A 25,000-nucleotide genomic window follows, 5' to 3' on the forward strand; every position below is an offset into this window, starting at 1 on the left:
GGAGTTCGAGGCGGCAGACGACGGGAGTTGGAGGTGGCAGACAATCAAATTCATGTTGTTATTTCAATTTCATATTTAAAAATACAAGGCAGGAAATGAAACATGAAAATGTGGTGTCATAATGAACGTCTGACTCTGAAAACAAAAAAAGTACTTCGATTATGATTAAATCAACAAAATTAAAAGTTATATAATAATTTTTGTTGTGGTAAAGAGTAAAGTAATGAATGAAATATACTTTCACTTGAATTGACTCTATCATGCTATTCTGTATTATTTGTATTGAAATTAACCACATTAAATTAAACCAACACACTTAACCTGCAGAACAAACAAAAATAAAAGATAAAAAATAATATCAGTGGAACATAATTTTTAGTTGTCCGGTATCATCCCAGTTAAAAAGTCATTTCAGTTTCAACATTCATTCATAAAATAAAACTAAAATTATGGATGGGACTATTTTCAGTCTTTTTACAGCAATTATTCAGCTTGAAATTATTTATACAAGTCACAAAAGCAAAAGCAGTCGATAGTTTACAGACTGCACTGTACACAGGAGACTCGGGGATACATCGAGAGGCAATCCTGGTTGGCCGTCGCCAACTTCATGAACACGCATCGTATTTAAAGTCACTAAAAGACCCTTTCGCCAGCATCAATCACCACCAAAATTCACACAAATAGAGAAAAATGGTTGGCGAATAATATAACATTAATTAAAAATAGGTAATATAATGAAAAATGTATTTAAAATGAAGTTAAAACTTACCAAATTTTCAAACAGCTGGCATCTGAACAAAGAATGAACGGATTAAAAATCTGAAAACGCCGCCTGATGCGCTGGCTTCTCCTCTTTAAAATGAGACCGGAAGTGACGAAATTAGTGCACAGGAAGCGATTCCACGGCAATGGAAGTAAAACTATGTTCACCGGTTAACACAATTTTCACTCCAGAGCCGTAACATCGATATCGGGGCTCGATCAGCGGCTCAGCCACGGGCGATGCGACTACCTAACTTAGTCGTCTATCATAGACTCCATGGCTATTCGGACTCAAACTCCAATGTTCGTGCGCATACAGAGGTGGGACGACACAATGTGGCCAGTAGGCAGATGGTGGAACTGATAAAGAAATAGAAAAAGAGTTCAGAATAAATTTTGTTTTGCCCATATCACACTGACACTGACACAGCTCATACCCCGACTTTGGATTGGATTTGGGACATATTTATCTAGGCTTTAACTTTATTAATCTCAAGGATTGTTGCCTGTCTCTGTCTCACACTATCAGAATATGAAATTTTACAATTAATTATATTTGTCCTGATTTTATTTGGACATCGTGTTATGTTAGAAAAAGCTTTTCATTTATACCACAGTTACTTTGACTGACTTTTGTTACTTTTGAAGAGTTTTAACTCTTTTATTTTAAATTTTATTTGGACTTCCAATTGATTCAATTGATCCTTGATTTTGTCTTTCTCGCCAAACAAAGCGGGTTTAGACTAGACTACCTGTTGATAGATGTTAAAATCGCCATTTTGATTTACATTAATTTCATGTAATTATCAATAATTAAAAATTTAAAAAAATAGCAAACAAAAACTTTACTGCCACAGGAGACTAGTCAGACCGAGTCCGAAAAATATGTTGATTACATATGTTTGCATTGGAATTTGAGTCCAAATAGCCACGGGAGACTATTCAGACTCGAGTCCGAATAGACGCAGCCATTTGCAAACGTTTGCCATTATTTTATTATTTTTATTATTGATAAATTATGAGATAGCCAGACCCAGTAGTTAGCCAAATTCAATCCCTCGAGGGGCAAGGACATAGACTCCTGGAAACTGTGAGCGAAGTTACCAGCACTGGGTGGCAGTGAATCGGCTTCGGTTGAGAACCTGCCAAATGGCAAAATCGCTTCATCACTGGGGACCACTTGTCCAATGTAATATTCAGTACTATGAATATTCTATCTGTTTTGGTAACGTAGCAAGGACTATGAAAATTTTTGTTTTTATTTTTGTGGGAAATACTGCTCTTAAATCAAAACCATATCTCCACTGAGTAAAAATATTTTTTCATTTTGAAAATCCATTCCTACATAAATACAAAAGTTATGCAGTTTCTGTGATTCAAGGGTGTCATTTATTTGGATGACCCCAAAGAGTAAGAAGGAAAAACACGGAAAATATGGGACAATTTTTCTACTTTTTTTTTTCCTGGTTTGTGGCTGTATCTCACTTAATACGTAGAATTAGAGATTTAAACTTGGCATTTTTATGGCAAATTTATTAGAAAATATGATGAAGACATCAGACCAGTTCTAACTTGTAGTTTTTAGAGCTGTATGGCCAGGGTCAACCATAATTTTGTTAAAAAATATACATGTTGATCATTTCGAACTTTTCCGAAGTGTAATTTTGTGTCTACAGCCCATACAAATGATACGAAAAATGCCTGCTAAATTACTATCAGTCAAAAAAGTCCTGTGAGACCAAGGCTTTTGTTATTTCTGGTATTTATTTGAGAGAAAGAGAGAGAGAGAGAGAGAGAGTGTTTATCTACTGTGAGGAAAAGAGAGATTGGACAAGTCTATTTCAAAGGGGACAAAGAGTGTTTAAAAGTCGAATTATCAACTGATTATTAAAACAACCTGCAATAGTTGACGAGTCAACACCCCTATGTTGTAACAATGAAAAAATACCTTAAAAAGCATGCGAGAGTTTGTGTCCTCCGACGTCGCGAGCACGGCTGCCCCACGCGTGGCCAAATATATAATTTTGTTTCTTTTGTAACATTTTATTAATTTAGTTTTGTCTAATTGACATTTATCCTCTAATTCAATTTTTTGTTTGTTAAAATTCAATTCGTTCCTTAAGGGGTCAGTCTTAGTGGTGAAAGCCATGTGGCTTTCTATTAAGCCACTTTTTAAGTCAAATTTGGTCAGATGAAAGTATTGCCATCTCGCAGCCTTGCCTCGCTGACATTATTTTCGTGTCAAGCAATAAGGGGGGGGGGGGGGGGGGGGGGGGCAAATGGAAATGCAAATTGGGTTGATGTTTTGTGATAATATGTGGAAAGTACTTATCATAATCCGATGAAATTTGAAACATAAATAGAAGAAATGTGCATATATAAAGACAAAATCTCTCCTCTTGGTAGTTTCAGAAATATTTTACTCCAAAGAGTAAACATCTATTTTTCACGGCCTTTTAGTAATCGCACAAGTTTTGCAGTTTGACATAATCTAAAATGACCTCTTTACTAACTGTGTGCCAACTTTCAGTCATATTCATTGATAAACGGCATTGTAATTAATTTTTAGAAATAGCATACACGAAACTGCCGTGTCCCATATTTTGCTTTGAATTTGAGCCCTTTCGGGACGCAAATCCAGTTTATATCACTAGAAACAGAACAACAATCAGATGCAACAAAAAAGTGCATACTAAATAAATAAATAGATATAGCTAAACCAAAAAAATTAATAGATTAATAGGTCTCCTCATTCAGAAAGCGATAAAATGATAAGAGAGAAAAAAAAAGTTATATTTTAAAATCTTGCTCAGAAACAAAGTAATCAAGGCAAAAAATTGAGGAAAAAAATAGAAGAAAAAAAACTCGTCAAGAAACAACAAAAATAAATAATCTCGCTCAGAAACACAAACAAATGATCAGAGAGAAAAAAAAAAGATTGATTAATTTTATTTAATTGCTCGGAAACAAAACACCAAGGTGAGACCAACGCTATTATCCACTGAGTCCTTACCACAGACACGCCTTTTTGAACATTTTAAAGTTTGTAGTTTTTAAGAGATGAAATTAGTAGTCGATGTAGTTAACTTTATAGATCAACAATTTACCATCGTAATAATTAAATAATACTTTAAAATCCATTAAATTATGTAGTGTGACACCAACTTTCATTTTCAATAAGTTTTATTGCCTTAGAGATGCTCAGGAAGTTCTGAAATTGAAGCCAAAATTTCGAGTAGGCAGATCTGCCCTACCACCCCACTGAGTCTCTGAGAACCTACCATCAGCACTAATATTCACTGAGTCTCTACAACCAGCACTAATATTCACTGAGTCTCTACAACCAGCACTAATATTCACTGAGTCTCTACCAACATTGATGGTATCCAATGAGACCCTACAACCAGCACTAATATTCACTGAGTCTCTACAACCAGCACTAATATTCACTGAGTTCCTACCAACATTGATGGTATCCAATGAGACCCTACCACCCCACTGAGTCTCTACCACCAGCACTAATATTCACTGAGTTCCTACCAACATTGATGGTATCCAATGAGACCCTACCACCAGCGATAGTGTCCATTGAGTCTCTACAACCAGCACTAATATTCACTGAGTCTCTACCACCAGCACTAATATTCACTGAGTTTCTGCCAACATTGCTGGTATCCAATGAGACCCTACCACCAGCGATAGTGTCCATTGAGTCCCTACCACCAGCACTAATATTCACTGAGTTCCTACCAACATTGATGGTATCCATTGAGTCTCTACCACCAGCACTAATATTCACTGAGTCTCTACAACCAGCACTAATATTCACTGAGTCTCTACAACCAGCACTAATATTCACTGAGTCTCTACCACCAGCACTAATATTCACTGAGTTCCTACCAACATTGATGGTATCCAATGAGACCCTACCACCAGTGATAGTGTCCATTGAGTCTCTACCACCAACACTAATATTCACTGAGTTCCTACCAACATTGATGGTATCCAATGAGACCCTACCACCAGCGATAGTGTCCATTGAGTCTCTACCACCAACACTAATATTCACTGAGTTCCTACCAACATTGCTGGTATCCAATGAGACCCTACCACCCCACTGAGTCTCTACCACCAGCACTAATATTCACTGAGTTCCTACCAACATTGCTGGTATCCGATGAGACCCTACCACCAGCGATAGTGTCCATTGAGTCCCTACCACCAGCACTAATATTCACTGAGTATCTACCAACATTGCTGGTATCCAATGAGACCCTACCACCAGCGATAGTGTCCATTGAGTGTCTACCACCAGCACTAATATTCACTGAGTTACTACCAACATTGCTGGTATCCAATGAGACCCTACCTAGGCATTCCATGAAGGAATATAGATAATCCATCAAACAGGATATCTGATGTCAACATGAATCACCCATGTTGTCTAAGTGAGCAAATTGGGGGTTAATAGTCTTGCCCAAGGAAAAGAAAACGAAAGTGCCTGGAGCGGTCTCGAACCCAGGACCTTCCGGATCACAGTGCAATGTCTTAACCACTTGGCCACTTCACCCCCTAAATAACTATACTTATACTATAACTGGATCTCTAGGTCTTGTCTGCCTATTATAGTCATATTAAAATTTGATAAGTACTACTGGCCTAAAATGCTGGTTTTGTCACCATTGACGGGCATGTGATCATGTTTATAGGTCATCATCTCAATTATAGTACACTTTCAGAAAGAATTGGTCTTTGCCACCCACTTCCAGAATTAAAGATCCTTGCTAAGTGATATAATAGAGCTGTGAAGATTTGGAATTATTTTAATGGGCAGCTGGGTAGGACAGTGGATCGTAGAAATCAGTAACTTGTTAAGCGGATCACTGGATCGTAGAAATTAGTAACTCATTAAGCGGATCACCAGGTCATAGGAATTGACAAGGATCATTTTGGTAAATATAAACATCTAATATTTTTATATTTGAAGGGAACAATAATGAAAGAATCTAAAATCATCTTGACTATTGAGTTAAAAAAACAACATTAATGAGTCTCAGTTTAATAAGTCTTTCATTGAACTTAAATCTCATCATGAAACATTGAGAAAACATTATTTGCAACATTTTGGTCTCCTCAATGAAATATCATATGTATACGAATCTGACATAAGTCGAGATGAAAAGATTGACCTCTCCTATTTCATGGCCTCCTGCCTTGTTGCCAGTCATGAAAACTAAAAGGGTCAAATTTATATCAAAAGTTGCGTTTGATTGAAAAATAATTACCTCTTTTTACAAGAAAATAGGTTGTCCACTGATTCATGTAATACCAATTTTCAAATGCTTACTCTGATTTTATGTTCAGTATATTCAGTGATATTATACTGTAAGATTCACAACTGAAGAGTTTTTTTTTTTTCTATTTGAGAAGTGTAGAACAACATTATAGTGATATACCTTTGTTTTTATTAGCTCCGAGATAAAATGGCGGCATTAGCAACAATAATAACAAATATCAACACCGGCTGCTTTTGAAACATCCATATCGAGTCAACCATTGTTGTTGCTTGCTTGAAATTCCACTTCCCCAAGCTTGACCACAATGGATTTCACCTGCTCTCAGATGATTGGGCCAGAAATCTGGGCATTTATAGCTCTCGTCTGCTTAATTACACTACATCAGCACAGCTTCATTGATGACCGCATTTGTCGCAAGTCAGGGTTTCTTCCTTTGTGCCCCGTGGCTTTTCATCTCAATTTTGTTCCGGTTCTTGACTATTCTTGACTGACTGTTCTGCCGGGAAATCCCATTTTTGGCAGCAATTTCCTTCTTTGTTGTCATATTTTAAAAATTTGTTTTCTTGTTCAGGGTAGACTTCTTGATTCGATCGGAAACAAGGTTCCAATTTGGCTAGATTTTTTTATTAAGCATTGATCTCTGTTGCCGATTATTGTTGTATCAATGTCGCCAAACAGGGGTTTTATTAAAATGCATGTTGCTATTTTGGGATTTTTATGACTAATAAAGCTAAAAGATTGGGACCAGAGATAAATGTTGCTATCCAGGGATTGTCATTATTCAGAGGTTGCACTGTATTTTCTACTTTTTTAAACATTTCTTTCTGAGTTTTTTTTCCAGTGTCTTTCCTTACATCTGTAAAAACGAGTAAAGATGGAAGGGTCTTGTAACATTGAACCAGACAACTGTGAGTGGCTTTCACATGAAGATTTAACACGTCCTGAGACATCACATTCAAATGGCGGATTGATAAATGTTTTAGCAAAAGAAAATTCCAAGCTATCATTTACTGATGCCCTTGGAAAACTTATAGAAACTAAAATATCATGAGAAACCCTATCCCAGTCTTCTGATGTTGGTGTTCAACTTGAATCAATAGAAGGTGAAAATATACCAGAGTCTCATCCACAGACCATGCAAGTCAATGTTAAACTTGAAGATGAAGATGTCAAAGCAGTTAATTCCTTGCTCACCTATTCACAATTCAGTGATGTCAATATTAAACTTGACGCTGTAGACATTAAGGTGGAAAAGTCTTCCCACACTTGTACACAATTGTCTGATGTAACTGTTAAACTTGAAGAAGACATCAAGGCAGAGAACTCTCCCCACACTTTTACACATTTCTCTGATATCAATGTTAAACTTGAAGAAGACAACAAGGCAGAGAACTCTCCCCACACTTGTACCCTATTATCTGATGTCAGTGTTAAACTTGAAGATAAAGACGGCAAGGCAGAGAACTCTTTCCAAACCTTTTCACAATTGAATGACGTCTATGCACAGAGCATTGATGACAGTGTTAGAATAAAACTTGAAGACACCATAACAACTGATATGTCTTCTGAGATGTCGTCACTGGGGACACGAGGTCAGGTGAGATCATGTTCTTTCTTTTACTTGTAGTCTCTGATGTTATTGACGATTATAATTATAAAAATATAATAATAAATGACATTTGTATAGCACCTTACACCAATTACAAGAGGTTCCAGATGCTTTACATTCATAAAATAAATATACCCCCCCCCCCCTCAAAAAAAAACCCAAAACAACATACCAATGTGTGGCTTTGTGGTCTTGTGTTATGACACTGTTTTTCGGATCAGAAGGTTCTGGGTTCAAGCCTCTCTTGGCGCATAGTTGGAGTCCTTGGAGAGACTCTTTACTCCCATTCTCTCACCATACTCGGGTGTAAAATGAGTACCTGGTTGTTGACCATGTTGTCTCTGTCTGAAAAATTGTAATATCACCCAACAGGCCTCATGTCTTGTTCTATATGTTATGTGTTGCTGTTGACTAGGGATCCTTTGTCAAGCACGTCGGGCACATTTAGTGGATTTTGCACTATATAAAAGTCTAAGTTTATATCAAGTTGATGACTTACTTGACTTGACTTATGTCTCAACATAGGGCCTCCACAGCACTCTTCCATCTTCTTCTGTCCCTGGCACAGACCTTTGCCCCACTCCAGGTAAGATTGGAGACGCACAAATCTTGGTGAAGGCTTCTCCTCCACGTCTGTTTTGGACGACCCCATTTCCTCTTGCCCTGTGGGTTCCAATCGAGAGCCTGCTTGGTTATATTACAGGGCTCTTTCCGCAGGATATGGCCAACCCATCGCAACTTTCTGCATCTGACCTGGACATCTATTTGTTCTTGGTTTGTTCTTATCCAAAGGTCAGCATTTGGTACTTTGTCAAACCATTTCAACCTGAGTATTTGTCCAAGACAGCGATTGACAAAAGTTTGTATCTTGTCTAATGTGGTCAAGGTTGTTCGCCAAGTCTCTGACCAATAGAGCAGGACTGCTTTAACTTAAGTGTTAAATATTTTAAGCTTGGTGTTTGTGGATGTGCTGGACACTTTCGATATTGGTCTCAATATTGCAAAGGCCTGGCGCGCTTTCTTGATTCTAGCGATGATGTCTTCATCAGTTCCATCCGACTGACTGATTTTCCTGCCAAGGTATGTAAATTCCCTGACATCTTCTATTGCTGTGCCAGAGATGGTGATTTGTGCTTCTTGTTTGGCAGTTAAGCGTAGTAGTTTTGTCTTCTCTTCACTAATCTTGAGACCAACTCGCTGAGCTGTTTCTTCCAGGGCCGTGACTTTGTTTTGCATGTCTTGTAGACGGTGTGAGAGGAGGGCTAGGTCATCTGCAAATTCAAGGTCTTCAAGTCTTTTTGAAAATGTTCATTGGATGCCATTGTTGGAATTTCCATATGCTGTCTTTGTCACCCAGTCCAATACCACAAGAAATAGAAGTGGGGACAGCAAACAGCCTTGCCCATCTCCTATTGTAATATCGAAATCTTCTGAGAGTTGACCATTATGGAGGACTTGGCAGGAAAAGCCATCAGAAAGTCGTTTGATGATGTTTATTAATTTTTCAGGCACCACGTAGTGGAGAAGGATGTTCCAGATGCGTTCCCTGTCTACGCTGTCAAATGCTTTCTCAAAGCCTATAAAGCAGACATATAAGGATGATTGCCACTCGATCAACTGCTCAACAATGATTCTTAGAGTTGCAATTTGGTCTGTGCATGACCATTCTTTTCTGAAGCATGCCTGCTCTTCTCGTAGTGCTTTGTCCAAAGTAACTTTCATCCTGTCAAGCATGATTCTTGTGAGAACTTTGCTTGGTATGGACAACAAGGTGATTCCTCTCCACTTGTCACACTGGGACAGATCGCCGTGTTTGGGCATTTTTACTAGCAGGCCATTCTTCCAATCAGATCAAGTTGAACAGGTGGTAGAGTTGATCCACTATTATGTTTCCACCCTCTTTCAAGGCTTCAGCAGGGATGTTATCTGTGCCAGCAGCTTTTCCATTTTTCAGACTGCCAAGTGCCCTTCGGATCTCTGTTTTTGTGATTTCACCTGTATTGATATTGAGGGGTTCTCCAGGGTTCAGGTGTGATCTTAGTACTGGGGGTGGTCTGTTGAGCACTTCATGGAAGTGTTCTTTCCATCGTTTGAGTGCTCTTCTATTGATGTGATTAGTTTCCCCTCTTTGTCCCTGACAGGTCTATTTGGGTTGTTTTTCCGACTGCTCAACAACCTGGTGGTGGCGTAGAGGGTCTTAAGATCTCCTTTCCCTGCAGCTTCCTCTGCTGTATCAGCAGTTTCTTTTATGTAGGACTGTTTGTCTGCCCGCATCTGTTTCTTCACTTCGTTAGCCACTGTAGTGTATCTGGTCGCTGCCATTTGTTTTTGGAATCTAGTTTTTGCATTGTTCATGGCATGTTTCTCCCTTCTCCTTTCTTCTAATTTCTGCCACATCTCCTCTCTGATCCATGGTTTCTTTTTGGGTTGTGGTCTTCCAAGCACTTCTTCACATATTCCTGTGATAACCTCTTTCTGAGTTCTCCATGCTGTATCTGTTTCCTCAGGCTCGTGTGTTTGAAGCACTTCAAAGCGGTTTTGGAGTGAAATCTTAAATGTTTTTTTTATGTCTGATTGTTTCAGCTTGTTGATATCATATTTTACTCTAGGATTTTGAAATTTATTTCTTGCTGATAGTCGCATCATGATCTTTGCAACAACAAGATGATGGTCTGAACCAATGTCTGCACCTCGTCTAGCTCGTACATCTAGTAATGAGCTTCTGTGCCGTTGTCTCACCATGACATGATCTATTTGGCTTTCTGTCTGATGATCTGGAGACACCCATGTAGCTTTATGACAACGCTTGTGTGGGGACAGTGTGACGCCAATTAAAAGGTTGTTTGTCGTACAGAAGTCGGCCTAAAGTTCTCCATTTTCATTCATCTGGCGATGCCATGCTTTCCCATTTCATTTTCTCAATCTACATTTGTACTCCAACCTTTGCATTCATATCCCCCATGAGTATAAGCATATCTCTCATAGAAGTTGTCTTTGATTTCTTCCTCTGCTGTGTTTGTGGGGGCAAAGCCCATGACTAGGGACACCTTCTGGAAACGAGAAGAGAAGCGTGCAGTAATGATACGATCAGACACAGGTTCCCATTCCAAGAGGCTTTTAGCAGCTGCTTTGGATAAAAGGAGGCCCACTCCTGCTTCATGGTGATCACTAATGTCTTTTCCAGAATATATCAATGTTTCTCCTTTTGTAATTTTGTCTCTCCGTTGCCGTTCAAACAGACTTCACACATGCCCATAAGGGTGAGACTGTATCTGTTCATCTCTGCCACTGCCTGAGCACATCTACCAGACTCACAGAGCGTTCTCACATTCACGTTCCTATTAGGATGGGCATTTTCTGTGATAACAATCTTGGAGGCTTTAATATATAATTCAAATCACACTTCCACCTCGAGTACACACCGATTTGAGACGTTGGGCCACAAAAACATGTTGTTAAGAGTTCATGTTAACTACGCCACTACCTCATTCGCTCATTTGTCTGTAGTGTATCATTCATTCTGTTTTGTTGATAAAGGGGAAAACCGACACGTCCATTTGATCTGTTTTCGTATATTAGATTGAAACTTACATTAAATTTCATATTATTGTTATTTATCACACACACACACACACACACACACAAAAGTGTAAATGATCAGCTATGGAAAATCATGGTAAATGGACAAGGTATGACTACTGTAGGGTCTATGCGGCTATGTGGTCTTGTGGTATGACACTCGCTTTCGGATCGGAAGGTCCTGGGTTCGAGCCTCGCTAGGCGCATAGGGAAAGGCTCTTTACTCACATTCTCTTACCGTGTAAAATGAGTACCTGGCCGTTAACACAGCGTTGTCTCTGTTCGAAAAAGAAAAATGCAATTTCGCCTAACAGTCGTTATGTCCCGTCCTAAATGTTAAATGTTGCTGTTGGTCAGGGACCCTTTTAAAGCGCTTTGAGCACATTTAGTGGTTATTCCTCTATTTAAAAGCTCAATTTTTTAAAATGCTTTGGATACGTGTGGATTTTACGTTTGCCATTCATTGGCGATCTGGTAGACACACGTGACTGAGTCTTACTTCTCCACGTCTGTTTTACAATAATCCAGACGGTCTTTCTTTTTTACGAAACCCGCCGAAACTCGACAAAACCCGACAAAGTTATGGGAAGTAGGTAGCAGTGGGGAGTGTGCACCATTGGTGAGTGAACCTGGGACTGGGTTTCGACGGGTTTCTAAATAAAGTAATTGCTTTTCTACGAAACCCGCCGAAACCCGGCGAAAACCATAGTCTCAGGTTCACATTGCCCACTGGTGTACACATCCACGAGTCTCAGGTTCACTCCCCACTGTTGCCTACTTCCCATAACATTGTCGGATATTGTCGGGTTTCCTAAAAAAGAAACACCCTTAACCAGAGAGGGTTTTTTTTCTCAAAGATAAAATTTCCTGAAGAGGAATCAATCGTTTGTTTTGTCTCCCCCCCCCCCCCCCCCCCCCCTCTTCCCCCCCCCCCCCCCCCCCCCCCCGTCCTTTCCAGACCCTCTTCACTACCCTCAGTTTGTTCATGTGTCTTCCTATTTTGGTAACAGCGTCCTGGTTACATGTACAAGTATCAGCGTCGGTCTCTTAGAGGAAACACTCTCTGGATACAAGGTAAGATGAGGATTTCTTACCTTAATGGCCATTCATCTTATTAGACTATAATATTCATAATTAATTATGTTATCCATAGCCTTAATCTAGATTTAGCAGCGAAGCGTTATTAGTAAATCAACGATTGTAGAACTCTGAATTCAGTTTTGTAGTTGCATCCATGGGTAAGACACTTTGCACACACACATGCGGCTATGTGATCGTGTAGCGCGTAGTTGAGTTCTTGGAAAAGACTTTTTACTCATATTATTATTCTCTCACTATACTCAGTTATAAAATGAGTACCTCTCCGTTAAAAACGTCTCGTCCTACATGTTGCTGTTGGCTTGGCTTGTCCCCTTTTTAAAAATGAGATTTGAACCCGTTTAGTGGAGATTGCGCGATATCAATGCTCAAGTTTCATCATCACACTTGACTTCGGGAATTGAATGAATTGCCGACAACTGGGGTCATTTTGCCTTCGCTATGCCTCTATAGATTATTGACGTTGTTTGTTTTTTTTGCCATCCACGTTTATGAGTAATACTCACTAAACGGTATTATCCAGACTATAAAAGCTCATGATTACACATAGTTTTGTGTGTTGCTCCGTTATACTTCCGGATGGCAATGTTGTGAACTTCTTAGCCAAGCGCATACTATCTATAGAATTGGACGAACTAGATTATAGATAGTATGCGCTTGGCCAAGAGGCTCACAACATTGCCATCCGGAAGTATTACGGACCAACACACAAGACTATGTGTAACTTTAAACGTTTATAGTCTAGTTAATAATATAGTCTAGTGAGAATTACTCATAAACGTGGATTGCAAAATACAATAACAAAGACCAGAGTGACGCCAACTTCATTCTATCAAGACTTAGTTTTGTAACCGTCGTTTCTTTTGATCAAAAATCACGTTCTCTAATTAGGAAAATAACAGCAAAAAGCCTAAGAATACTCAAAATGATCAAATCGCTTTAGGCAAAGCCACCCCTTTTTTAGGTACTATATACTATGAAGGCCATTGCAGGCATGTGAATACAGTCACTCCTGTTTTAGGTACTATATACTATGAAGGCCATTGCAGGCATGTGAATACAGTCACCCCTGTTTTAGGTACTATATACTATGAAGGCCATTGCAGGCATGTGAATACAGTCACCCCTTTTTTAGGTACTATATACTATGAAGGCCATTGCAAACATGTGAATACAGTCACCCCTGTTTTAGGTACTATATACTATGAAGGCTATTGCAAACATGTGAATACAGTCACCCCTTTTTAGGTACTTTATACTATGAAGGCCATTGCAGGCATGTGAATACAGTCACCCCTGTTTTAGGTACTATAGACTATGAAGGCCATTGCAAACATGTGAATACAGCCACCCCTGTATTAGGTACTATATACTATGAAGGCCATTGCAGGCATGTGAATACAGTCACCCCTGTTTTAGGTACTATATACTATGAAGGCCATTGCAGGCATGTGAATACAGTCACCCCTGTATTAGGTACTATATACTATGAAGGCCATTGCAGGCATGTGAATACAGTCACCCCTTTTTAGGTACTATATACTATGAAGGCCATTGCAAACATGTGAATACAGCCACCCCTGTTTTAGGTACTGTATACTATGAAGGCCATTGCAAACATGTGAATACAGTCACCCCTGTTTTAGGTACTATAGACTATGAAGGCCATTGCAGGCATGTGAATACAGTCACCCCTGTTTTAGGTACTATATACTATGAAGGCCATTGCAAACATGTGAATACAGTCACCCCTGTTTTAGGTACTATATACTATGATGGCCATTGCAAACATCTGAATACAGTCACCCCTTTATCGGTAATATATAATATGAAGGCCATTGCAAACATGTGAATACAGTCACCCCTTTTTAGGTACTATATACTATGAAGGCCATTGCAGGCATGTGAATACAGTCACCCCTTTTTAGGTACTATATACTATGAAGGCCATTGCAGGCATGTGAATACAGTCACCCCTGTTTTAGGTACTATATACTATGAAGGCCATTGCAGGCATGTGAATACAGTCACCCCTGTATTAGGTACTATATACTATGAAGGCCATTGCAGGCATGTGAATACAGTCACCCCTGTTTTAGGTACTATATACTATGAAGGCCATTGCAAACATGTGAATACAGTCACCCCTGTTTTAGGTACTATATACTATGAAGGCCATTGCAAACATGTGAATACAGTCACCACTGTTTTAGGTACTATATACTATGAAGGCCATTGCAAACATGTGAATACAGTCACCCCTGTTTTAGGTACTATATACTATGAAGGCCATTGCAAACATGTGAATACAGTCACCCCTGTTTTAGGTACTATATACTATGAAGGCCATTGCAAACATGTGAATACAGTCACCCCTGTTTTAGGTACTATATACTATGAAGGCCATTGCAGGCATGTGAATACAGCCACCCCTGTTTTAGGTACTATATACTATGAAGGCCATTGCAGGCATGTGAATACAGTCACCCCTGTTTTAGGTACTATATACTATGAAGGCCATTGCAAACATGTGAATACAGTCACCCCTTTTTAGGTACTGTATACTATGAAGGCCACTGCAAGCATGTGAATACAGTCACCCCTGTTTTAGGTACTATATACTATGAAGGCCATTGCAAACATGTGAATACAGTCACCCCTGTTTTAGGTACTATATACTATGAAGGCCATTGCAAACATGTGAATACAGTCTACCCTGTTTTAGGTACTATATACTATGAAGGCCATTGCAAACATGTGAATACAGTCACTCCTGTTTTAGGTACTATATACTATGAAGGCCATTGCAGGCATGTGAATACAGTCACCCCTTTTTAGGTACTATATACTATGAAGGCCATTGATAACATGTGAATACAGTCACCACTGTTTTAGGTACTATATACTATGAAGGCCATTGCAAATATGTGAATACAGTCATCCCTGTTTTAGGTACTATATACTATGAAGGCCATTGCCAACATGTGAATACAGTCACCCCTGTTTTAGGTACTATATACTATGAAGGCCATTGCAAACATGTGACTACAGTCACCCCTGTTTTAGGTACTATATACTATGAAGGACATTGGAAACATGTGAATACAGTCACCCCTGTTTTAGGTACTATATACTATGAAGGCCATTGGAAACATCTGAATACAGTCACCCCTGTTTTAGGTACTATATACTATGAAGGCCATTGCAAACATGTGACTACAGTTACCCCTGTTTTAGGTACTATATACTATGAAGGCCATTGCAAACATGTGAATACAGTCACCCCTGTTTTAGGTACTAGATACTATGAAGGCCATTGCAAACATGTGAATACAGTACACCCCTGTTTTAGGTACTTATATACCATGAAGGCCATTGGAAACATGTGAATACAGCACCCCTGTTTTAGGTACTATATACTATGAAGGCCATTGCAAACATTGAATACAGTCACCCCTGTTTTAGGTACTATATACTATGAAGGCCATTGCAAACATGTGAATACAGTCACCCCTGTTTTAGGTACTATATACATGAAGGCCATTGGCAAACATGTGAATACAGTCACCCCTGTTTTAGGTACTATATACTATGAAGGCCATTGCAAACATGTGAATACAGTCACCCCTGTTTTAGGTACTATATACTATGAAGGCCATTGCAGGCATGTGAATACAGTCACCCCTGTTTTAGGTACTATATACTATGAAGGCCATTGCAAACATGTGAATACACTCACCCCTGTTTTAGGTACTATATACTATGAAGGCCATTGCAGGCATGTGAATACAGTCACCCCTGTTTTAGGTACTATATACTATGAAGGCCATTGCAGGCATGTGAATACAGTCACCCCTGTTTTAGGTACTATATACTATGAAGGCCATTACAAACATGTGAATACAGTCACCCCTGTTTTAGGTACTATATACTATGAAGGCCATTGCAAACATGTGAATACAGTCACCCCTGTTTTAGGTACTATATACTATGAAGGCCATTGCAAACATGTGAATACAGTCACCCCTGTTTTAGGTACTATATACTATGAAGGCCATTGCAGGCATGTGAATACAGTTACCCCTGTTTTAGGTACTATATACTATGAAGGCCATTGCAAACATGTGAATACAGTCACCCCTGTTTTAGGTACTAGATACTATGAAGGCCATTGCAAACATGTGAATACAGTCACCCCTGTTTTAGGTACTATATACCATGAAGGCCATTGGAAACATGTGAATACAGCCACCCCTGTTTTAGGTACTATATACTATGAAGGCCATTGGAAACATCTGAATACAGTCACCCCTTTTTAGGTACTATATACTATGAAGGCCATTGCAAACATGTGAATACAGTCACCCCTGTTTTAGGTACTATATACCATGAAGGCCATTGGAAACATCTGAATACAGTCACCCCTTTTTAGGTACTATATACTATGAAGGCCATTGCAAACATGTGAATACAGTCACCCCTGTTTTAGGTACTATATACTATGAAGGCCATTGCAGGCATGTGAATACAGTCACCCCTGTTTTAGGTACTATATACTATGAAGGCCATTGCAAACATGTGAATACACTCACCCCTGTTTTAGGTACTATATACTATGAAGGCCATTGCAGGCATGTGAATACAGTCACCCCTGTTTTAGGTACTATATACTATGAAGGCCATTGCAAACATCTGAATACAGTCACCCCTTTTTAGGTACTATATACTATGAAGGCCATTGCAAACATGTGAATACAGTCACCCCTTTTTAGGTACTATATACTATGAAGGCCATTGCAAACATGTGAATACAGTCACCCCTTTTTAGGTACTATATACTATGAAGGCCATTGCAGGCATGTGAATACAGTCACCCCTGTTTTAGGTACTATATACTATGAAGGCCATTGCAGGCATGTGAATACAGTCACCCCTTTTTAGGTACTATATACTATGAAGGCCATTGCAAACATGTGAATACAGTCACCCCTGTTTTAGGTACTAGATACTATGAAGGCCATTGCAAACATGTGAATACAGTCACCCCTGTTTTAGGTACTATATACTATGAAGGCCATTGCAAACATGTGAATACAGTCACCCCTGTTTTAGGTACTATATACTATGAAGGCCATTGGAAACATCTGAATACAGTCACCCCTTTTAGGTACTATATACTATGAAGGCCATTGCAAGCATGTGAATACAGTCACCCCTGTTTTAGGTACTATATACTATGAAGGCCATTGCAGGCATGTGAATACAGCCACCCCTGTTTTAGGTACTATATACTATGAAGGCCATTGCAGGCATGTGAATACAGTCACCCCTTTTTAGGTACTATATACTATGAAGGCCATTGCAAACATGTGAATACAGTCACCCCTGTTTTAGGTACTATATACTATGAAGGCCATTGCAAACATGTGAATACAGTCACCCCTGTTTTAGGTACTATATACTATGAAGGCCATTGCAGGCATGTGAATACAGTCACCCCTGTTTTAGGTACTATATACGATGAAGGCCATTGCAAACATGTGAATACACTCACCCCTGTTTTAGGTACTATATACTATGAAGGCCATTGCAAACATGTGAATACAGTCACCCCTGTTTTAGGTACTATATACTATGAAGACCATTGCAAACATGTGAATACAAAACACGCTTAGATTCCACTTGTATTCGTATCCAGGATGTATTCTGCGGAATTAACTTTCTCCTCACCAGACATTTTCAGGATTTTCCCCAAAACGTCACACCCAACTAACACAAAAATATATTTTTTATCACTCATACCTAATGGCAGTAAAATTCTTGCCATACATAATGTCTTTGGCTAAAACATGCTCTACAAAACACACTGTTCATTTTATGATGTACAAAAGAAATTTGAATATGAAAAATGTTGGTTGTATCGTAACGAATGGGACGATTTTCCTATAGTTGGTAAGGATAGGGTTAATGAAGATAGTGAAGCATATTGAGGAAGATAAAGCGCTTAATAAATATTTACAAATTTCTATCAGATTTTATGCGTAATTAAGTCAGTGCTGGAATACAAAGCAGGATGTGACAAAACTAGAATCAAATAGTTCATACCTGTTTGTAATCCCTCTCTTGTACGACTATGTGGTCTTGTGTGTGGCATGACTCTCGCTTTTGGATCGGAAGGTCCTGGATTCCAGATTCGCTCGGCGCATAGTTGAGTCCTTGGAAAAGGCTCTTTACTCACATTCTCCTACCGTACTGAGGTGTAAAATGAGTACCCGGTCATTAAAAGCGTTGTCTCTGCCCAATTAAAAAGTGTATTAACAGGCATCGTGTCTCGTTCTATATGCCATGTGTTTCTGTTCATCAGGGACAATTTGTAAAGCGCTTTGAGCACGTTTAGCGGATAATGTGCTATATAAAATCTCAAGTTGTTTTTTTTCTTTTTTTTTTGTTTTGTTTGTCTTTATTTCTAGCCGATAAGATCACACACCGATGGTCTCTTTCTTCACTTGAGTAGCATCTGGTTTAGAACAGAACACATTCTAGTCCCGATTTCTCGAAGGAACTACACACTACAAAACATCAATCACATTTATCTTCTACAAGAACTTGAACTTAACCTGATCATTGATGAAGCGCATTACCACAAAATATTCTCAAAACGCTTTACAAGGGGTCTCAAGCCAACAGCAACACATAGCATGTAGACACGATGACAATTAGGGGGTATTACAATATTTCGGAAATATAGACAACGTTCTGAATAGTCAGGTACCCATTTTTCACCTGGGGATAGTGAGAGAAAGTGAGTAAATCGCCTTTTACTACTACTCCCGTATGAGCCGCTCAGCGTGGGATTCAAACCCAGAACATTCCGATCTAAAGACAAGTATCATTATATATTTATACATCTATAATATATATATATATATAATTGAATAATTCAAAATTGTATTAAGTGATATCTATAGATAGAACGAAGATGACGTCATTCAGGCCTTTATTGTTTTTTGCCATCCACGTTTATGAATAATTCTCACTAAACTGTATTATCCAGACTATAAACGTTCAACTTAGTTGTGTGTGTTGGTCCATTATACTTCCGGATGACCAAGCGCATATCTATAGATAGAAGAAGCTCGCAACATTGCAATCCGGAAGTATACCGGACCAACACACAAAACTCGGTGTAACTTTAAACATTTACAGTCTTGTTAATACAGTTTAGTGAGAATTACCCTTTAACGCGGATGGCAAAAAACAATAACAAAGACCCGAGTGACGTCAACTTCGTTCTATCTATATTATGACATTTTCTCCGCGGGAATGCAGTGCAATATAATCACATAGATAACCACGCCTCTCGGACAGTCGTCATAATGTAACCAATGGCAGATTGGTTAGCATATGAAACTACACACGTTTTGCAATCAATGGTATGTGTCTAATTAAAATACCCACTGTTCTACCGCGTGGTCAAAATAACAAACACAGAAAACTATGTGTAAAGTTAAACATTTATAATATAATCACGAGAAAACGGCGTGATAAGGAGTCACCCATTTGGCGGTATAAAAACAATAACAATTATCAGAGAGAGGTCGATTTCATTCACGTTATTGTTTATAAAACAATCTCCCCCTTATCTTTCAACTGGAATATCGATTTTGAGGCTGCTTCTTTCTTGATGCTATATTATTATAGATTTATTTATGATTGCCATCCCAGCTGATCATTTCATTAAATGTGGTCTAGTGATATGACACTCGCTTTCGGATCGGAAGGTCCTGGGTTCGAGCCTCCCGCTCGGCGCATGGTTGAGTCCTTGGAAAAGGCTCTTTACTCACATTCTCCCACCGTTCTCAGGTGTAAAATGAGTACCTGTCGTTAAGAGCGTTATCTTTGTCCGAAAAATTGTAATAATATCGCCTAACAGGCGTCATGTCCCGTCCTACATGTTAAATGTTGCTGTTGGCCAGGGACCCCTTGTAAGGCGCTTTGAGAAGCGGTAAATTTATTAACCCTCTCCCCTCTCCTTACCAGGAAAATCGTCACACTCGTTACGATGTAACCAACACTACGAGACCGTTACGATGTAACCAACACTACTAGATTATTACGATGTAACCAACACTACGAGACCGTTACGATGTAACCAACACTACTAGATTGTTACGATGTAACCAACACTACGAGACCGTTACGATGTAACCAACACTACTAGATTGTTACGATGTAACCAACACTACGAGACCGTTACGATGTAACCAACACTACTAGATTGTTACGATGTAACCAACACTACGAGACCGTTACGATGTAACCAACACTACTAGATTGTTACGATGTAACCAACACTACGAGACCGTTACGATGTAACCAACACTACTACATTGTTACGATGTAACCAACACTACGAGACCGTTACGATGTAACCAACACTACTAGATTGTTACGATGTAACCAACACTACTAGATTGTTACGATGTAACCAACACTACTAGATCATTACGATGTAACCAACACTACTAGATCGTTACGATGTAACCAACACTACTAGATTGTTACGATGTAACCAACACTACTAGATCATTACGATGTAACCAACACTACTAGATCATTACGATGTAACCAACACTACTAGATCGTTACGATGTAACCAACACTACTAGATTATTACGATGTAACCAACACTACTAGATTGATGTAACCAACACTACTAAATTGTTACGATGTAACCAACACTACTAGATCATTACGATGTAACCAACACTACTAGATTATTACGATGTAACCAACACCACTAGATCGTTACGATGTAACCAACACTACTAGATTGTTACGATGTAACCAACACTACTAGATTGTTACGATGTAACCAACACTACTAGATTGTTACGATGTAACCAACACTACGAGACCGTTACGATGTAACCAACACTACTAGATTGTTACGATGTAACCAACACTACTAGATTGTTACGATGTAACCAACACTACTAGATGCTTACGATGTAACCAACACTACTAGATCGTTACGATGTAACCAACACTACTAGATCGTTACGATGTAACCAACACTACTAGATCGTTACGATGTAACCGACACTACTAGATTGTTACGATGTAACCAACACTACTAGATCGTTACGATGTAACCAACACTACTAGATTATTACGATGTAACCAACACTACTAGATCGTTACGATGTAACCAACACTACTAGATTGTTACGATGTAACCAACACTACTAGATCATTACGATGTAACCAACACTACTAGATTGTTACGATGTAACCGACACTACTAGATCGTTACGATGTAACCAACACTACTAGATTGTTACGATGTAACCAACACTACTAGATCATTACGATGTAACCAACACTACTAGATTGTTACGATGTAACCAACACTACTAGATTGTTACGATGTAACCAACACTACTAGATCGTTACGATGTAACCAACACTACTAGATCATTACGATGTAACCAACACTACTAGATCGTTACGATGACGGCGACCTCAGTAATAGTAGTCTTTTAATATAATGATATTTTACAAAATTTGATTTTAAAGGAACCAAACGTCTGTGGGTAAAATGAAAATAATAGAATGATACAGCACGATGCAGTATGTAAAACTATTGTTTTGATTTGTTTTTACTGCAAATTATGAATCAAAAGCTAAGACGGCAAGAGGCCGTTGGAAGAGTTGAAACATCCGACTGCTGCGAAACTTCATTCAGAAATATACCAAGATTTTTTATCACAAAGCCCGAAGTTTATGAAAATGATTTGTAATATTCTTTTTTATCATCACAAAAAGATACAAGTGAACAGAGTGTAGACTTTGATTTTGTTTCGAGATCCATTGAATAGACCTAATCTAGAGTTTGTCAACACGCCTAATAGGCAAGATGTACTGTTCTGTGCTCTCGTGTAGTTTAATTTTTTTTGTGATTTCTACATATTGATACCTGGACATTTTTACTTCGTTGTGCTTGTTAAACATACTGTTTTTATTGTATAGTTTTATCAGTTCTTAAGAAAGGACTGCTGTATAGTTCTGTATTCTGAGTGAATGATTATTTCATTCCCTATTTGGCCTTGAGTTAGTGAATACCTTCACCTTGCGGAACGAGGTGTAAAATTTGCTTCAGTGGCCTGGTCTGTATGGATTTAGTAATTAAGCAATTAGTGCTTTTTACGAAACCCGGCCAAACCCGACAATATCCGGCAAAGTTATGGGAAGTAGGTAACAGTGGGGAGTGAACCTGAGACTCGGGGAAGTGTACACCAGTCGGGAGTGAACCTGAACCTATGGTTATCGGCGGGTTTCATAAAAAAAAAAAAAGACAGACCGCAATGGCGGCCAAGGATGATAAAACAATGGTCGTGTTCGGAAATTTTAAACTTTGACTTATCTATAAAGGTTTGTCTATAGACTTTAAAATGCTTCTATATGATGACACATTGAATAAATAATCACATGACATAAGATCAACGGTGAAAACACAAATTGAAAGAATACTGGGGATGTAGGAGATTTCGGAAGGCCTCCCGATTGTTTTGTTTTGTTTCTTTTTTACTCTCTCATAGAATGGAAAGCTGTGCTCCTTCAAATCAATTTGACGATCATAACGTTGAAGGTTGATGTTTATCTTTTGTCCATAATTTTATTATTCTGTATGTATATGGCGCCGGGGGCCTGACTTCGCCAGCACAAGATGATTCAGATAGAATGAATAATTGGTGATGAATTTTAATGGGATTTTTTTGGATTATTTTGGCAGTAGAGTTGTCGATTCGCCATTTGTGTTTTTCTGAGTTTGACTTTGTCCCAAAGAAAATGAGAAGAACGTTAGAATTATGTTCATACGTTCTAAAAGGTTATTGTAAATGACCAATCAGCTGTCTTATCAAATTTTATTCAGCTAATAAATTAAGCGAAAATATTATGTAATCGTTGAATAAATATGTTATGCCAAGGGTTAGAAACATTATTCAACGATTACGTTTTACAAAGAAATAATACGGTTTTCCAAGGCAAGGAGTGGAATAAATGCCAGTTGTTTGTGGGAACACATTTACTTTAATGACAATTTGACAAACAATAAAGCTAAGATCTGTATCCGGCTCAACCAGTCACTGGCATCCTGTATAGTGAAATAAAGGGAGTAAAAATGCCTCATCAAATATGCAACACAATGTAAACGACCTTTCGGCCTTTAGCTTTTTCAGGTAAACATGAAAAGGAAATTATATGTTATATTACATTGGCATTAGAGATAAAAATTTGTATGTTTGTGTGTGTGTGTGTGTGTGTGTGTATGTGTGTGTGTGCAAGGGAAGGAGAAAGGGAGAGAAAGAAAGAAATAGAGAGAGAGAGAGAGAGAGAGAGAGAGAGAGAGAGAGAGAGAGAGAGAGAGAGAGAGAGAGAGAGAGAGAGAGAGAGAGAGAGAGAAGGAGATGCAGTAATGAGATAAAGCGTAAAATGTGATCAAAACTATATAAATCAAGCCTAAGACAGGGGGACTTTAAGGGTACATAGCCGTTTACGCCAGCCCTCTTTACCCCTCGCCATTGGCATGCCTCCCTATAGTAGAAACTGTCTTACTTGCCCGTTTGTTAATAGAACAACGAGTATCCATTTCCCCTTATGTGAATTGACCATTTAGTGAGCACCTGAGAGATACATCTCAGCAGAAACATGTACCTGTTTCTGACCATTTCACATCTCCTGGACACCAACAGTCAGACATGTCAGTTTTCGTACTGAGACACTGTTCTGACACTCAGAGTAGAATCCCCACTGAGAGGAAACCTATTATCCGACAAGGCACTTTGAAGCCAAAGAGTATTATAACATAAGCCTTCATATTTAAAAAAGTATCACCCTATCTGCCTCCCTTATCTCTCCATTCCTTAAATACTCTGCCTCACTCTATAACTCTCCCATATCCCCCCCCTCTCTCTCTCTCTCTCTCTCTCTCTCTCTCTCTCTCTCTCTCTCTCTCTCTCTCTCTCTCTATTTCTGTCTCTAACCCTGTCTTTCTCTTTCTTTCTTTCCCTCTCTCAATTTCTCTTCTCCTTCTAGGGTCTTACCTGTTACAAATCTATTTAAACGGATCCACGTTAGTTTTGGCATCTCTCATTTTTTTTCATCTGTTGCGCTACGACAATCGTAACGTCAGCTGAGAAAACAGAAACAAATAATGATTATCTAGATCAAGCGAAAGTCATGGCTTATTATTATTATTATTATTATTATTATTATTATTATTATTATTATTATTATTATTATTATTATTATTATTATTATTATCATTATTATTATTATTATTATTATTATTATTATCATTATTATTATTATTATTATTATTATTATTATTATTATTATTATTATTATTATTATTATTATTATTATTATTATTATTATTATCATTATCATTATTATTGTAATGACATATTTCAATCGCCTCAACTTCCCACGATTGTAAATACACCACTACACACAACTCAATACAAAACTACCACCAACGGCAATCAAGCGTAATAATGTGTTATCGTTCTTGCTCTGGGACAATGAAATGGGAGCCATCTGGTTTCTCACCTGCATTTAGACCTCAATTCGCACCTATATGTTAGAC

The 25,000-nt window shown here is 38.5% G+C and overlaps 1 protein-coding gene and 1 long non-coding RNA gene across 6 annotated transcripts in view; one reads left to right on the forward strand and one right to left on the reverse strand.

The window, feature by feature from the left end:
* The first annotated feature begins 4,739 nt into the window (after nt 1-4,739).
* The window catches only part of LOC144958023 (uncharacterized), a 127,957-nt gene continuing 107,696 nt past the window's right edge, over nt 4,740-25,000 (forward strand). The window contains exons 1-3 of one of the 5 annotated variants that reach the window (XM_078889616.1): nt 4,740-7,659; nt 12,209-12,324; nt 20,389-23,184. In XM_078889616.1, coding sequence (XP_078745742.1) covers nt 7,198-7,659; nt 12,209-12,301 — 555 coding nt within the window. In that variant the 5' untranslated portion in view covers nt 4,740-7,197 and the 3' untranslated portion in view covers nt 12,302-12,324; nt 20,389-23,184. Of the gene's footprint in view, nt 7,660-12,208; nt 12,325-20,388; nt 23,185-25,000 lie in introns of those variants that run through there. The other 4 variants (XM_078889614.1, XM_078889615.1, XM_078889613.1 and 1 more) reach the window with 4 other exon arrangements.
* Nucleotides 23,263-25,000, reverse strand: part of LOC144958032 (uncharacterized) — a 21,054-nt gene continuing 19,316 nt past the window's right edge. Inside the window, exons 5-6 of the long non-coding RNA XR_013642314.1 lie at nt 24,456-24,544; nt 23,263-23,506 (exon numbers count right to left, since the gene is read on the reverse strand). This is a non-coding gene — a long non-coding RNA (uncharacterized LOC144958032). The remainder of the gene's footprint in view (nt 23,507-24,455; nt 24,545-25,000) is intronic.

Source organism: Berghia stephanieae, chromosome 12 (genome assembly GCF_034508935.2).
Source record: "Berghia stephanieae isolate SIO BIC M18660-M18661 chromosome 12, UCSD_Bste_1.3, whole genome shotgun sequence".
Lineage (NCBI taxonomy): Eukaryota > Metazoa > Mollusca > Gastropoda > Nudibranchia > Aeolidiidae > Berghia > Berghia stephanieae.